This window comes from Struthio camelus, chromosome 13, assembly GCF_040807025.1.
Source record: "Struthio camelus isolate bStrCam1 chromosome 13, bStrCam1.hap1, whole genome shotgun sequence".
Classification (NCBI taxonomy): Eukaryota; Metazoa; Chordata; class Aves; order Struthioniformes; family Struthionidae; genus Struthio; species Struthio camelus.
Window position 1 is genome coordinate 2919026 of NC_090954.1, and position 17428 is coordinate 2936453.

Here is a 17428-nt window from a genome sequence, read left to right on the forward strand (position 1 = left end):
GGAAGCCATCGGGAGTGCTCAGTGCTGCAGGGACATTACTTCTTTTTCAGGCATGTAAGCAAAGTGTCCAATAGCGCTGGCTTCGTGGGGAAAGAGAGACTAGTATAAAGATAAGTGCACTTTTTACGCCTGCAGGAATTCAGCTCTTCCCCGCTGAATGTTTTCCGGAGATGAATTGGGGGCATGGTTGGGAGGTGCATTATTTACTGCCCCTTTTCTAGCTCTCAGGAAATGAGTGGAAAACACCAAGAGCGGCAATGGGTACTAGCTGTCCCCAAAGAGCATGTTTCTGCCCCCCTCTAGTCTATTGCTGAGGGAGTGAGGAGAGAGACAAGCCCAGCTCTCTGGGCTCCCCGAGAGCTCCCCGTGGATGCTCTGCAACCTCCCCTTCTTCTGTAGCCCCTGAGTTAGCGACGTGCATCACTTCTTACGCTCTCGGCACAGCTACCATCCCAGTGGCCGTTCCCCAAGTCGTTATCTATCCCCTTCCCTCGCACACAGCCCTGTGAGGTGGAGTTTCACTCACGGAGCGACCCTGTCTGCCTGCTTTGGGGGGTGTTTTGCCTTAAGCGCAACTGAAGTTCAAGCAACAGAGGCAGCAGTATGAGGAAGCTGCTGCTACGAAACAGATGTGTCCGAACTATCACCTGATAACGGTGCATTCCCACCAGGAGACTTACACTTCCACTACAAAAGTCAAAGACTGAGAGCATGCAGAAAAGGACCATGCAAAATATTATATGCTGTCTCTCAAGTAAAATACGACAGCATCCTGGCCCTGTGTGAAGTGAGACTCTCTGGAAAGACGTGCTTTCCAAGAGCTCAGCCCAGATGGTGTATCAGGGAAAGGACAGTGGGTTCCAAATACTCCCTTTAAAAAAAAAACAAAAAAAACCCCTATGGCTTTAGAGAGGACTTGAAACGCTACTTGAAGAGAATGGAAGAGTTGAGTGTGTTAGTGAGTTGTTTACTCCCTCTGCTGGTCCTCCCGTAAAGGAAAAACAATGACAAATGGGAATAAACCTGATCTCTTTAACACAGTCATGTTGAAAAGCAAATGAGATTTTTGGTGCTTTTAAGTTTTAGGGGTTTAAAATATACTTTTAATACGTGTTCCTTTTTACCTTACGCATATTCAGTCAGAACTCTGTATCAAGTATCAAAAGAAAATCATTAGCCAGTGGCACACTTTCAAGCTTGGAAAAAAATGTGAACTAGTGACTATCCTTCTAAGGCTCTGCCTCATCTAAAACAAAGCTCTGCTTTTAAGAGATTGAATGCAATTCCTAGCAAAGGTATTTTAAATGAGGCAGTGTCTGGGACGCTGTCCCGGCTCTCCAGGATGGCAACGTTTTGTAAACAGACCAGTGTCATTTGTCATTCTCAGACTTATGCTATTAATTTTTTTTGTTTCTAGCATCCTGTTCTGGATGAACCAATTGCAGAAGCTGTCTGCATTATTGCAGACACAGATAAATGGACTGTGCAAGTGGCCAGTAGCCAGAGACGAATGATTGATAACAAGCTGGGAAAAGAAGTGTTAGTCTCTAGTCTCGTCTCCAACCTGCTTCATTCCACTCTTCAGCTTTACAAGCATAATTTATCTCCAAACTTTGTAAGTATGAATGAAAATCAAGAGAGCTGTGTTCTTGAAGCATCTTAAAGCACTTTATAGGTTAAAAATGTTGTAAACTGCTGCCTAGTTTATTTACCCCGAGCCACAATGTCAGTGGCCAGGGCATCCCCTGCCGTAGCTGTTTGAGCGGCCCCTTTCAGTGCTGCTCTGTAATCAAGACAGCTGTCTCATTAATTCTGATTTAACATGCAATCAAAAACTTCTGCTCAGAAGTGGGAATTGTGCCAAAGAACAAATTGCTAATAACTAAATAACTCTTCACCTACACACAGTGGAGGAAAAGGCGATAGATGTATGGGTCTGTTCTGCTTTGCTCTGACGCTGGGTGCGGCTGCGCCTTGTCCCTGACGCGATGTCTTTCTCTGCTTTCTAGTGTGTTATGCACCTGGAAGATCGGCTGCAGGAGCTGTATTTCAAAAGCAAGATGCTGTCTGAATATCTCAAGGGCCAGATGAGAGTTCACGTCAAAGAGCTGGGCGTGGTGCTGGGGTACGCTCACAACCCGGGGCTCCTGGTGCAAACCCTCCGGCCGGGCTTGCTCTAAGCCCAGCAAAGCCTCAGGGTGGCATAAATTGCCCGTGGCAGTGGGCTGCTCTGTAGCCATTACTTGATCCCAAGGATGCCCTGGCCTTTCTCCCTTCCCTCCTGGCAGGAAGGGGCTCAGCACTCCAGGGCTTGTCAGGATCGTCCTTTCGTTGGTCAGTCATCGCTGAACAACGTGGGGCACCTGGTTCCTCCAGGTTGACTTTCCCTGCGTGGCAGAAAACGCCCTCTGGGTCATGTAAGGCACCCAGAGGAGGAGGTAAATACCTCTCCGCATGTGGGGCACGAGCCGAGCGGCTATTCGAGGCTGTTTATAGGAAGGCTCTGAATACCTTATTGTGCCGCAGAGCGCAGGGTGAGCAGGAAGGCGCCCGGAGCGTGTGTGGGGCTGGAGGCCGGGGAGCAGCTGCGCTGGGCGAGCTGCCGTGCCGCCCCAGCACCGCCTTGGTAGCTGCAAAGTGGTGTAGCCTCGTCCTCTCCGCTCCTGTGCCTTGTTCCCCAGCGAACGCTCCCTTTGCGTAGGGGATAGGAAGGAATCTGCTGCTTTTCCTCCCTCAAGCTGTTGTCTCACTGCTTTCTTGGCCCAGTGGAGGAGAAAAGAGCAGGCAGGTAGGAGCTGAGGGCCGTGTTGACAGCGCAGACCTGCCCCTCGTCCGTCCGAGCGGGCGTCTGGAGCGAATGTTACAAACAGTCCGATGGCTGGAGTTTATAACCCAGCTGGCAGGACTGCATTAGCAGAGAAATACAGTTGGCTCTAATTATGCGAGAAGAACGTGCAGCCACTCAGGGCTGTATACGGTCCCCGTCCCCAGCCCGGCACTTCAGCAGTATGGTCACTAATGCGTGTGTGCAGCCCTGCTATGTTTTGGATTAGATTAAGTGTGACTCTTTTGCTTCCTTTTAGGATTGAATCCAGTGACCTCCCTTTACTGGCAGCTGTAGCAAGCACTCACTCTCCATATGTTGCCCAGATACTGCTTTAAAATGCCAGAGGGCATAGTCGTTGACTTTTTTTTTTCCCTGGAAACAAAATGGAAGGCAACTTGTTCTGGCTCCTTTCTCTTTGAAGCAGCTGAAACAAACTGCTCACTGAGCTGCAGCATCTCCATATATGACTGCACATTATGCAAGCGTTTGGAAACTCTTCCTCTCCCACATGGCTGTTTATAAAAAAGGATAAAGAAAGGAAAAAGAAAAATGGATAAGCTTGAGATTCCAAGCACAGAAAATCCAAGATTTTAGCAAAAGCTGAAGATCTGCTTTTTTTTTTTTTTTTTTTTTATCAGTTTCTGCCACAATGGCTAACTGTAATTTGTATTGGGAACGCAAGGAAAAACTACTTTGGGAAATATATCATGCTGTCATCGATTATAAACTTAACAGGAGAAGGCAGCAGCTGTCTTCAGACTGACTTTTACCGATTAGGATCCTGCTCAGATCTTCAGTTCTCGAGCTGCAATGATTTGTAAACAACTTCTACTTTTTCATGTAATAGTCAAATTCTGGATACATCCCAGAGGAAGAACAGGGGTTTGGGGATTTTTTGTTTTGTTTTGTTTTGTAAAAAGCTTATTAATGACACTCAGCTCCAAAGTTTATTTATAATCTTTCTCCTGGGGAGAGGGAATAGTGGAGGGGTGGGGGGACAGGGAGGGCGGAGGAAGGCGCCAACGGACAAACTAGCAAGTGAGATTCTCTTTCCTTTTCTTGGCCTGATGTTGTAACCAGTATTAAATGTTTATAATGTTTAAATGTTGCTTTATACTAAGTGAGGCTTTTCTTTCACAACTTGATCAAAATGTAAAAAACAAACAAAAAAAACCCTGAAGCGAGAACGTTGGCTGACGTTTCCCCACGGGGTCCCCCGAACGGCATGACTATTACCTCTGACTTTTTTATGGTCTATAGTGTTCTTGCAACATCATATTCTTTTTACAGCAGTCAGTCAGCTATGGGAAATAATGAGCTAGAAGTAATTGTACCAAAGCATTGGGGAAAAAACACATAGAATATGACCCTTAATTGCTCAGGTAATTGATATATTTTTTAAAAACCATTCTACAGAAAATGAACACGGATTACACCACAGTATAGTAATATCGAAATTATTTTTTGACAGAATATACCCTTGATGCAGAAGACTCTAATCCCTTTTCTACGCACTTGTGTAACTACCAGCAGGAAATGTTGTTTGTTTTATTCTCAGCATTTCTCCTTTACTCAGCCATCACTGTTTTGTCGTTGTGTATACAACAGTTGTAAGAAGAGCTGATGGAACCAATCTGGTGTAAGTAGTGTAAATATACAGCGGTAGGTGGATTATGTTTTCAAAGGCTCTACTACCTCAGTTTAACTGGACACTTCATTATAGGCTTTTCTTTGCTTATTTGTCCTAGCAGCCGATTAATGTTGCTAATTTTAGATTCTTTTTTTCATCGATTGCATTCAATATATTGAAACTCATGGATTATCCACAATAAAAGTAGGAGATACTTGGTCACTAAACTATATAAGCAATTCTATAAATATCTCATTCTGTAATCATCTTTTCAATAATACAGCACGCCTTCTACTGTTGTTTGCAGAGTTATTTTAAAGGCAAGTTTATTTTAACCATTTGATAAACTTCAAAGCAGTAGGAGAGATCCCTGCCCCGCTGCTGTCAACGACAGAACTCCCCTTCCTTCCTTCGCCTGGGCCACGACTGCACCCAGGGTCTTTCTCAGTAATATTTAAAATCTATAACTTAAGACTCTGTTCCGGGAAAGACTTACTTGGGCAAGCGCTCGCCATTTGCCATGTAGGACTGAGTCTACATCAGCAAGTAAACCGAACCTCAGCGCAGGCAGTGCCACTTGAAACTCTTCTGCGTATGAAATCTAACGCTGACTGCTGCAGGGAAGAGACTCGTGTTTAATAGCGTGATCTGAGGATACGTTTCTCCCCTACTCCTTAAACGCCCTCTCTTTCCCACGTGATTACACTACAGCTGGCTTTCGGAGCGAGCACCAAATGTAGGGGCCCACTTCTACAAACACGTGTTTAGTGGAATACGGGATTGAGCGAGTATGACTTGTTAACTCTTTGCTGCACTACGTCAGACAGCCCGTAGTTACGGTTCTGAACGCTGTGCGTACGCCCGCAGCCGTGGCGGCGCGGCACGGCCGCCTGCGGGCCTCGCGGTCCGGGGGCGCCGGCCGCCCTCGAGCGCGGCTGCCTTCGGCCCTGGCGCGCGCCGCGAGCCCCCTCCTCGCAGCGCGGCGCTCGTAGCGCGCCCCTACGGGAGGGCGCTGCGCCCTCCGCCGCCCAGCCAGCGATCGGCGACCTGGCGCTCGTGCCTCGGAGCGGAGAGAGCTGCCCCGGCGCGGCTCGACGCTCGCGTTACCTCGAGGGAGAGGGGGGAGAAAACGCCGGTCGGAGGAATCCCGCTCGGCTGCCTTCTGCCCGAGGCAGCCCCGTGAGGCGCTCCAGCGAGACGGCTCGCGCGGTCAGGCCCAGACAGAGCGGCCACGGACGCGGCTTCCTCGTCGCCGAGCCCGCGGTGGCGGGTCCCGCCACCGCCGGGACCGCCGCAAGCGCCAGCAGCGCGACGGGGACCTTTTCTGCAAGGTAACTTTGGGGGTACGTGAACAACGTGGTACCCGCGTCTGTCAAATAACGCAAAAAGGGATCTTTTACAGGACTATAGCGTTGACTTTTTTTAAAAAGTATATCACGATCGTTTTATGCGAATAGGTAACTAATGCGTTTGAGTTCTTTTTTTTTCCTACTATTCCCCATGTCCATTAATACGTCTTAATTTTCTGCCTGGAAACTAAGTGTACTAGACACACACGTTAGAAAATGTATTTTTGTTGCAATTGGCAAACACTGGGCTGCTAAGAACAAAAGAAAATATTTAAAAGAAAAGATTTTACACCTTGCGTATGTTTTCCCTATTAGTTATTATAGATATTTTATGACAATTTTTTGCTTTCTCTAAATTATTTAGATGGTGGTACTTGTAAAATGCTGGGTAAAATGTACATACTTGTTATCGCCTCTGTTTTTGTATATATTTCCCAAGTTGTGCACTTGTATTATAATAACCATTCCCAGTTTTAGGGGAAATTTGTGCAATAAATACAATACGTCAATTTACCTCTGGTACGTTTTTGCTTGCGTCTCTTTTCCTCCACTTGCAGCCAGGGCGTCTCGGGGGACGTACGAACCGCAACCGTCTCAAGGTTGAAAGCCGGGCGCCTTTCCAGGGACGCTGCGAGCGCCGAACTCGGGGTCGGTTAGAGAGCGCGTTATCTCGACCAGGAGCGTGCGTGGGAGGCACAGCAGCGGCGGCGGCCGCGTGCTGCTGGCCCGGCGCTCGTGAGGACCTTGCGTTGCGCCAGCCGAGCCCTGTCTTGCAAACGGGTTGCCGTTGTTAAGCTGGTTTCTTCACCTCTAGGAGGAAGGAAAGCCCTGACGGCTCCCCAGGGTTTTCAATTGGTTTTGTGACGCCACGAGTTTTCCCTAAGGGCAGGAAACCGATGATCTGCTCAAACTGCGCTTTCGCGTTTCCCGTCCCCCAACGGCGTCACGTACCGAGCGGCTTAACGCCCTCCGCGCGGGTGCAGCGCAGGAAAGCAACGGGGCGGCGTCAGCAGCGGCCGCGCAGAGGATCGACTGTCTCTTGGCAGGTCTGGCCCGCGGGCTTCTTGCCCGGCGCAGTGTGCCCGCGGGCTCGCCGGGCGGCCGCGCTCTGGCCGAGGCGGCCGGCACCGAGCCCCGGCCCCTCCGGAGGACGAGCTCCGACTCCGGTTGCAGCCTCTGCCCCGAGGTGCCGGTGATGGGCGCTCGTGCAAGGCTGCTTTAACGGCTCGCCAGACGAGCGTTGCCGGAGCGGAGGATCGTGCGGCGGCCTGCTGCCGCGGGCTGGCCCGGCGTCGGCAGCCGTCGCGCGTCTCCGCGCGGGTGTTTGGCAAGAGGTTACGCTAGCAGTAGCCCCAGCAGCACCTAGAAGATGCTGAGGTGAATGCCCACAACTGATCTCCTCCTTAGCCCTCCAGCTGCCCTGGGCTACACCACTTGCTAGCCAATATGTTTAATATTACTGCTAAAAACCAGCGGCTTTGTACCTGGAGTTAAAAGCGAGCGGCCAGCCTGGCGGTAGCAGAGCTCTCCGAGTCGGCTGCAAGCAGCGCCTCTGTGCACGCGAGCCCGCTCCCTTCCTGGCCCTCCTCCCGGCTCCGCCATCGCCTGGTTTTTTCGCGTCCTGCAGTACGTTAGAGGCTCTTCAGACCAACTGTTTGTCCTTCCTGTTTTGCCTGGGTACAATAAGGTAATCGTTGCTGTTGCCACATTTTTGGACGGGGTTGCTAGAGCTCATCAGCGCTGCTGGCTGAACGGAGTCGGCGCTTTGCGGCTTTGACAAAGACCCTCGAGCCGAAACCCTGGCAGGATCGGTCCGAGCCTCTGGGAGAGCGCGCGGCTCCACGGCCGCCGCCGGCTGAACCGGCCCGCTGACGTGCTTGTTCCTTCCCCCCAAAGGGTAGTTAATTCTCCGTCTCCATCGGGGAAGCGGTGGCAAGGAAAGGGAAGCCGGCCCGTCCCAAGAGAGGGGTAGCGAACCCCATCGCTGGTACTCGGGAGGGCAAAAGAAGAGCGCGAGCAGGAACAGAGGTTGGGTCCCCCGAGCCGAAGCCTCTGGAGAGGAGCAGCACGGGGCTGCGCGCCAGCCGTCGCCCTCCCGCACCGCGGCCCGGGCTCCGGCAAGCGTCCGCCGCCCTCCCGCACCGCGGCCCGGGCTCCGGCAAGGGCCCGCCGCCCTCCCGCACCGCGGCCCGGGCTCCGGCAAGCGTCCGCCGCCCTCCCGCACCGCGGCCCGGGCTCCGGCAAGCGTCCGCCGCCCTCCCGCACCGCGGCCCGGGCTCCGGCAAGGGCCCGCCGCCCTCCCGCACCGCGGCCCGGGCTCCGGCAAGGGCCCGCCGCCCTCCCGCACCGCGGCCCGGGCTCCGGCAAGGGCCTGCCGCCCTCCCGCACCGCGGCCCGGGCTCCGGCAAGGGCCCGCCGCTCGCCCGCGGCCCGGGCTCCGGCAAGGGCCCGCCGCTCGCCCACGGCCCCGCCTGCAGCACGGCGGCGCAGGGCAGCCCGTTGTCCCCTTCTCTTTGTTTGTTTTCATTACTGAAAATATTTGTCCAGAGGCAAGAATTCAACTTGGAGACCTCTGCCTGGTTCCGCCGCTTGCTGGCCAGCGGGAGCTGAGGAGGGGCGGCGCGAGGCGTTGCTGCCGAGTTAAAAAAAGGGCGCAGAAACGAGACGGACGTCGATAAGCCGCCGCTCCTGTGGCCGGGGGCAGGCCCGGCGCCGGGGAGGCTGCGAGGGGGAGAGCGCCCGGCGGCGGCGAGGCCCCGCGCGCCCCTCGGCAGCCGCCCCCGCGGCCGGGCAGGACCCGGCACGGGGCGAGGGCCCGGCCCGGCGGGAAGCCGCTCCCCGCTTCTCAGAGGACGTCGGGGCGGGTGCCGTTGGGTCCTGGAGTGCAAACGCAGCGCGGGGGCCGAGTGCAAGGGGCTTTGGTAGCGTTCTGCTCCGCCCACGTGGCGTCCTGCGAGGAGCGCCCCGCCGCCGCCGGTCATCGCGGCCGACGGCGCGGGAAGGAGAGAAACTCCCCGTCCCCGCTGACGTTCTTCCTATTGCAAAACGAGCGCCTTGTACGAGCGCCAGGGGAGCGTCTCCTGCGACGGGCGCCCCAGCGGCGGCCTCGGCCCCTTGCCGCGCTCGGGCGGCCCGGCTGGTGCAGCTTGCGGCACGCTCTCCTGCAGGCCGCGCTTTCCAAACGCCGGCGCCTCTTGGGAAGAGGGTACAAATCGGTTTGTGCAGTTGATTTTCTTACCAGAGATGATACTTTCCACCTTGGAGAATTTAGATTCATTTGAAAATAATACATTGAGCGATTCTTCCGTAATTGCTTCAAAATTACAGCCATGGGCAATTATATTCTTCAGTAGCTTACTAAGTGCGCTGAACGCTAAGAAATTAACTGCCCCGTTTTCAGGGAGTGGGTTTATTAATAGCAGCTGAAACTGGAAGTCTTGGATAACTTTGATCACTACCAAAAGAGCAGAAAAAAACTAAGGGCTCCGTTTGCATGCATTAACAATATGACTGATAAAATTTGAGGGAGGCATTCTCCAGAGAGCAAGATAATTACAGCTGTGTTGCTTGTGCTGCAATAATTAATGATCATGCACTTTATTCTAAAGGCTTGTTATTCTTGAACAGCTCAAGTGGTTTAAATAAAAGGTCTTGATCTCTGTCATTTCAGATGACATTGTTCTGAAGCTGGTAGGCTGGAAAAGCCATCAGCCTGGAGGCAAATTTATTTTTCAAAATACAGTTTAAATCTGTTAACCATTTCTTAAATTATAGGTTAGTGAAAAACAGGCTCTTCCCATGGTAACAGATATACTTTTTAAAGAACTGTAGGCTTGAACTAATTTAGTATTAAAATCAAGGGCCCTACACTCGGCTCCCGTGAGCCCAGGCTGCTTCTGGGTAATTACATCTCTTTGCAGCTATGAATTCAGACCCCCAGCTCTAGGGAGGAAATAGTCCCTAACTCAAATACAACTTGTGAAATATGTCATATTTGATTGTCACATCCTCGTCTGTTTTTTCCCCAGGCGTGCTGCTGGGGACCTGCTGACGCTGTTAGATCACAGCTTCCTGGGGCAGGTTCCCCTTTCGTCCGTGCAAGAATCACCCACGCTGGCGACGCTCTGCAGGAGACCAAGCGGGCTCGACGCCAGCGTAAGCGGTCAGTCTGAGAAACAGGGAGCGAATTCCTTGTTTTTCAAAACACGTACGACAGAGGCAGTTTTAGAGGAATCATCAGTAGTGTCTCACCTTTGCCTTCATCACTTACAGTCAAAGTATGAGAGCTCATTAAGTGTTTGTAATTAATTTGTGCTTTGGTTATTTCCTGTTCAGACTGTCACCAAGAGGCAGCTGAGCATCGCTACTTGAGCATGTGGCGATCTTGGTATCTGACTGATGAAAATACTCTCTCCAAACAGAACTGTAGCCCCTCCTTGCTAGAAGCATGTTCATGATTTTGCCGATAGTTTCATCTTCTGTACCACCTTTACTGGCAGCCTGGGAACAGTCACCACGCCTTCACTTTTGCGTTGTCTCTGGCGCTCATCTCCGGTCACAGCTGCGTGTCAGCTGCTGGCCGGACCCCAGCAGATGCCTTCACCATTGCTGGTGATTCCCACCTTCTCTATTCGGCAGCCCTCTGGGCGCAGGCTTTTGAGGAACTCTGTTTTCATAGACCTCTAAGTATAATAGTTTTATTGCCATTTTTGGCTGCAGGATTCTTTACCCGTGTGTGTGCCCCTCTTACTTTTAGACCACAATTGGAAAAATCTCTGCCTGGTTCCTGCTGCCTCAAGGTCTCCTTAACTACAAGCCCAGAAATTGTTTCCATTTATCTTGGTACCTTCTTAAAAAGTGCAATACATTTATAATAGTCTCCTGCAGACAGAGTCAATTAGTAGGTCTCAAAATAGTAACTACTACAGTGACTGTTTATATTAAAAAAAAACAGTTTTATTGCAAAGGCAATTTTGCCTTGGAAGAAGAGAGCAAAGAAAGCCCATTGTTTAAATGCAATGCAGATCTCCATGGAAAGAATCTGCCCACCGACCAAAGCTCTAAGAAATGTTAGTCACTAAAACAGTTTGAAAAATTCAGATGTGCCAGAAGACATGTGCCTGTAACATCAATGGCTTTTAGCATGCTGGTTCACTACTTAGAGAATTCATAATGGCTTTCAGTGGAGCACATGGAAGCCAACTTATTTGTGATGTGTCAAAATATAGTGAGCCTGATTCAGCCTTCTAGAAAAGTCATAGTTTGCTGGTTCAAGCTGCACAATCATTTCGTAAGCAGTTATTAAAAATTCTCTTTCCTTGACAATATTTTCTTGGTGTCACAGTGTTTCTGGAATTCAGCGTATTTCCTTCAGGCCAGACAGGCTCTCCGTATGACTTTCACTGGGTTCCCCCCTCTAACGGAGCAAGTACATACGTTCCCAGGCATAGTTCCACTGACATCTGAATACCAGCCTCCATCAGTTCTTGAATATTTCAAATTTGGGAACGCTTGAATCTCAACTTTCACCTAGGTGGAATGAAATGCCGAAAAAGTCTAAAGAAATGCCTTGTGGCTCAACGTCATTACTGTCATCCTACCTGATAGATCATTTCTGATTTTTAAATTCCCAGTATTACAGTAAGAAACAAAAAGCAAAAGCAGCCCATTCTGTTCTGAGTAAGAGAAATTGTTGACGTCTAAGGTAAGTGATAGTAGAGCATATCTGTATACTTAGGTGGCACCTGGTTTTACTGGGTGGTGCACTGAGCCGCTTTTGATAACTTGCATCAGCAAATGATTCATACCAGTCAGCTGACCTTCATCTAGCTTCTGTTCTGCTTGCATTTCCCTTGCTCCTTACAAGTTACAGGAATGGAAATTCTTCCGAGTTTCACACACAATGTTTCCTTTCATTCAAGGAAGAATACAAATGGCTGCACTTTCAGCATTTAAAAAACCCAACCGCTACAATCATCTGCTTGAAAAGCACAGCATGGAGTAACACCTTCCTCTCCCCTTGCATCCTTACCGACCCACACACACCATATGAGCCCCAGGAGCTGCTTTATGCTAGTCATCGCATCTCCTCCTGGGTGAAATTCCTCTGAGGGAGACACTGTTCCCTCTACAGGCTCTTGGGGTGGGATGACAGGGCTTGCAATGAGGTTCATGCCAAATTCTGTGTGCTGAAAGGAGAAGTGAGGAGGTCTACCAGGAGGAGGCTGTAACTCCACGTGCTGGCTGCTGCTGCTGTACCTTCAGTTCCCTTGTTCCGATCCTGGTGGTCCCACTCGTGTCCCTCCCCTGGAATCGGGAAAGGGCAGCAGGAGTCCCTGACTGTCTTGGCTTTTTGATGGATTTTTGTGGAAGGTAAAAGAGAGCCTGAGAGTCCCTCAGCAGGACAGTTTCAGCTCTTTACCGCAGGAGAGGTTCTGGACTGTGGGAAGAGGCCACCACAGGCTCTGGGATACTGCTGTGAATCACAGGGATTATTATCCACTACTATTACATCTACTGCCATATAGAATTACTGTGTGACTTCAACAAGGCCAGGGCGTCTGGAGGGAGTGGAGGAAGGGAGAAAAACCACACAGAGTGGAAAAAGAGTCTTGCAGATCTTTTTAGAGTTAAAAATAAACAGAATTTTGCATGCAGAAGACAGTTCGTTCTTTTATACTGCTGACATCATGTGAGCATACTGTATGCTTCTGCATTTGAAGACTAAATGAACACACTGGAAAGAGGAACTTTCTGGCTATTCTGCATGCCTGAGATTTAATGGTGTCACTGAGCTGCCTGATATTATTTTATCCATATGGTTGTGCCTGGGTGGGGGAATTAAACAGCTTGTTAGCTCTATAAGGTCATTAAAAGCTGGAGAACAGATCATAAGGAATAACAGGGATGTATGTCATCCTGCAAAGATAGACGATAAAAGCCATTGTCTCTCCCAAAGAGCGTGCTCAATGCTGGGTACCCGATGTAAAAGTGTGGAGCTGCTGCTTGGAGGGAGTGAACGGTTGCTGCCTCTCTAATGTCCGTGGGAGCTGTTTGTACTCCGTTCATCAGAAAAATCAGGCTCACCGCATCTAAATGTGACTAAAACCAGAGGATGATGCAGGGAATTTTGGCCTACATAACTTTGCAATGAGTTCACAGTGCAGTCCTGGCTCCCAGGCCTGTACTGAGTCTACTCCACTATGAAACATTTCTTTGTAATCGAATTATAGTTCATACGCACAAACACGCACAGAAACACAAACACACATGCACGTATCTTCCTACAAGCGCACAAAAAAGTACGCATACAGCAGAAAGCTGATGTGATGCTAGCTACATGGCTACACGTGCTGGATGTGACAGCAGCGACCAGTGTTACAAAGTTCCCTGTGACACTGACACCGGCAGGAAGGGAATTGTTAAAAGTATTCCCTTGCCCTGGTCTTTATTCAAACGTTGTACAGGTTCTTCGTAGGCTTTCCCAAGTAAGTAGCATGTATTCGATGGCATAAAGCAGAAAAATAGTATGTATGTCAGGCAGTTATTAGCAATTTCTTAATCTAGCTGATTGCAAGTTAAGAAGAAGTCTAGACTGCTGGCCTATTATTTGGCAATAGAGAGGTTGTTTATTATTTTTTCCACATGCTCAAAGAATTATTCCATTTATTTAAAAAAAAAAAGAGGGGGAAGGACTGAAATTCTGTTTACTCTAATCTTGGCCATATTTACACTGGCTCCTCTCTGCAGGCATACCCTGTTCTTTTACTAGTTCAACATTGCCAGCTGAAGTGTTGTCCACTTACAAATGTCAGAGATACACAGAATTATAATATCGTGTTATGCAAGCGTTTGGCTTTTTGCCTCTGTAAATAACCACTTGGTCGAAGAATACAAATAACATTGCATGTTCTCTCTGGGTTATAGCAGGCCATAGCAGCAAAAACCAAGGTGTCTGTGAAATTATCTTGCGATTTGTAATCCTACTATTTTAAGGGGAACGGCAGAAGTTAATGAAAGAGACGTTACATTTCTGCAATAAGATGTGTTAAATTGGCTACTGGATGCCGGATTACTGGGGGAGAGGTGCCAATGGAAAGGAGGTCCTTTCGGTTTTTTATTATGCATATTTATCTATGCCAAGCCCATTCTCTTACCCAGCCTTCTTTTTCGGCATGTTTTTTGGCATGAAATTTCCTATGGACAATTGAAAATCTTTCAGCTAAGGTTAAACTTGATTTTAAGAGCAAAAAAAAAAATGCAAATGATATAGTCACTAGACTCCAGATTGCTTCCTGTCAGTGCAGGTTTCCCCCCTCCTCCTCCCCCATCTTTAATTTTTTCAGGCTAGAGATTGGACATCTGTATGCTGTTTCTGGATGCCTCCAGTATCTAGACAGGTCCATATGTTCTTTTAGGTTTTGCCAGCAAAGTGCTGAGGCTGGAATCAAATATTTGTAGGTTTTGTGTAGTAAAAGTAAATGGCAGAAGAAAGACAAACCATTTGATAAAAAAGCCTGTTTCAGACAAAAGAAACAGAACTGTTCCATTATGCCGTGTATGTCTGTTGGGGCAAGAACTCCTGGATTTGAGCAAATCAGCTCAGTTTTATTTTAGACGGTATTTTATAACTTCTTTAAATGTTTTTGTCAGTTCTTATTCTGTTTAATCAGACACTTTTGATAATGTTGTATACCATAACATGCCTGGGGCAGATTGGAGGATTTGGAGAATTGGCAATAGTCCTTTCACTAGTTATCCCACTCATTTAAATTTGACATAGCTTGGTAATTCAGCAGCAAAGTGGTGGTAAGAAAGTAATGGGCAGATGGCCATTTTTCAGTTACAGCTGCAATTGTACCTTTCAAATGACTCACACCAGAGAATAACAGAGATTAATACACTCCTTGATGCTTGTCTTTTCACATTTGGATATGGAAGGAAAATAGCGGAGGTGGATGGGAATATACACGTAAGGAAGCAGTATTGGTCACGAGAGAGCCAGCACTGTGTCAATGCAAATAGTTTTCACTGTCCTCACTGGCATTGTCAGAGAGTCTGTATCAATGGGCAGCGTTGTCTTCCTGGAAACATTCGTAAGTGAACAGCAAATAACCTAATTCACTGTTCGCTTTAGCAGATTGCTCCTGACTTGAAAACTATGATTCAAAAAGCAATTCGCTACGTGATTGAATAACTTTACCTTAAACGATGACCAGAGTGTTATATTCCTAATCTGCTGAGCATTCTCAAGCACAACCATTTGTTATTTCACCATTTCCACCTGTCCTCCAGGAGGCCATGGACACGGCACACCCTGCCCTCAGCCTAGGGGAAACGTTTCCTTCTGTCAGAAACTACGACATACGAAATGGTTAATCACTCCGTGCCAGAGATACGGTTCATTCTTCGTTGAGTGAGCAGCTGCGGCTTGTCATCCCTGTCTCTCTGCATGTTAATATGGTCTCAAGACCTTTCAATCTTAAGGCTTACAGTATTCACAGTACATTCACACCAGCATTCAGCACATTAGAGAACATTAAGGATGTGTGACAGGGAACATGAGAAGCAAGCAAATTTGCCGCTGCAGGCAAAGCATAAGTACAGAAAGCATTGTATGCCCCGTATTTAAAAGTTGTTAGGCTTTCTGTTTGTTTCGGTCTTGTTGATTAAGGCTAAAGAATAAGGGTTTGACTGTAATGTCAGCCTCTGTAATTGCTCAGATGTGAACGGCTTTCTAGTTTTACTCTTCGGGAAGAATCTGTATGTGAGAGGAAAACCCTGTACTGTTCAGGTAAAGAGAAGAAAAGAGGGATTTTTAGTTTTAGAAAGTTTATTATGATACGGCTGAAAGATGATGTTAAAGGTCTCATAATTGTAATGCTGCTTTTCTACATTTTATCATTATCCTTTGCACTGAAACTCAAGGAACACATGCAGGAGAATTACCTTGTTATATGAGATCCAATCATACCTAAGTGGGGTGTGGAAGAATACTTATACACAGTTACTAGCCTGATTTTGGTTTCTGCACTGACTGCTGTGTGTTTCATTTTTAAGTTGTCTTGCCTCTTGAGTCTCATCCCTACACTGACCACCACGTCTGTGAGCTCATCTGTCCACAAATAAAAGAACAATAAAGAAAAAAAGGGCTGTGAGCAGCAGAATTCATGAAGCCTCCTTCAAGACTGTTGTCCTCCATCTGCATACCCCTTCTCCTCCATGACCCTATGACTGCTGCTCTCCTGCCCTCTTGTCCTTGTGAGTCCACTTCATGCCTGACAGCGTCCTGCGGCCTTCCCACGTCCCCTAAACATTCGTGGGCAGGAGAGAACACGCTCACTGCCTGGCCTGGAGCCGCGCTCGTGCCAGCGGGCCAGCGGCTGGGCAAAACTGAACGGATAACTAGGGAGCACATGCAACAGCCTTTCCCTAAGCGAGACAGTCATTTTATATCTCTCTTCTACCCAGCTGCCAATTTATATTAAAAATGCACAAACATATTTTTACAATCTTTACGCCTCTATGCAGTCTAGTTGAAAATGGACAACAGGATCAAAAGTGATAGGAAGAAGACTGCCTGGCAGACCGTGTGATTTCATGAACCTGTTTCTTTTGGAAAGTGAGCTAATTGCTTATGATGGGTCTGAATCCAGGTGTGGGCATTTGTTTGCACAAAAGTCACTGCAGGAGCTGCAAATATCTGGCAAAATTATCATTGTGAACTGAATTTTAATGATTAAAGTTAACAGTAAAGCACTGCTTTTGGGCGAGACAGATTTGCTCTCTCCTCTTTGGTCTTCTGAGTGACGTTGTGAGTACTACCCCTGGCGCGGCAAACTTTGCTTCAGAAGGTGTAAAACTAGTGGTAGAATATGAAGTGACCATTTCACGTTTGCTTTTCATTTTGCAAAAATAATGCAATCTTTTACATTTTCTGGGATGTAATTTCAGAATTTGTCCTGTAATCTCAGGACAAAATACTTTTCTTATCTGGGTATGTTGTCAAACCGAGTTGTGACATTTGCAAAATTGTTGCAACTCGTTTCCCGCAAAGAGTGCACTTGCACAAAATTACTAATTATCCCTTTGCATCCCTGATTTCACACACTTTTACTGAACAATAACAACTATACTTTACTCAGGAAGGTAACAAACAAAATAAGCACATAGGATAAAACAGTGGCTAAAGAGGCTTTTCCCATTTGGAGATCGCAGAACATTGTGTTTTCTTCTAGTCAGGCAGAGAATTAGTTTGTACGTCTTCCCTGCAGTGTGTTAAATACATTTTATACTTAACTAGGGTAACTGAATGAACCTCTGAAGGAAAATCTTTGTTCAGAGCTAAGAAACCAAGAATAGCATAACAGCCTAATTGGAGAGGGGAAGGAAATTGCCAGACTATAACAACGCTCATGGGAACAAGAAATACATAGAATACATAAAAATACATGTAAAAATATTTTGGTATAAGATGAATGTGTATTTTTCCCACTGGGAGAGGTGAGGAAGCTGTGTCCTACCCTGAAGAATCTGGGATGTGTGCTTGACGCTGAAAGGCGTGAGATTTAAAAGACATTTTTGGGAGTGTCAGTGAAACCGAACAATTGAAGGAACAGAAGT

General features: G+C 48.0%; 1 protein-coding gene across 15 annotated transcripts in view; it reads left to right on the forward strand.

Moving 5' to 3' along the window:
* The window catches only part of FNIP1 (folliculin interacting protein 1), a 73460-nt gene extending 67141 nt beyond the window's left edge, over positions 1–6319 (forward strand). For 13 of the 15 annotated variants that reach the window (XM_068960007.1, XM_068960011.1, XM_068960006.1 and 10 more), the window contains 3 exons: positions 1418–1615; positions 2010–2125; positions 3084–4756. In XM_068960007.1, coding sequence (XP_068816108.1) covers positions 1418–1615; positions 2010–2125; positions 3084–3162 — 393 coding nt within the window. In that variant the 3' untranslated portion in view covers positions 3163–4756. The other 2 variants (XR_011143996.1, XR_011143995.1) reach the window with 2 other exon arrangements.
* The last annotated feature ends 11109 nt before the right edge of the window (positions 6320–17428 follow it).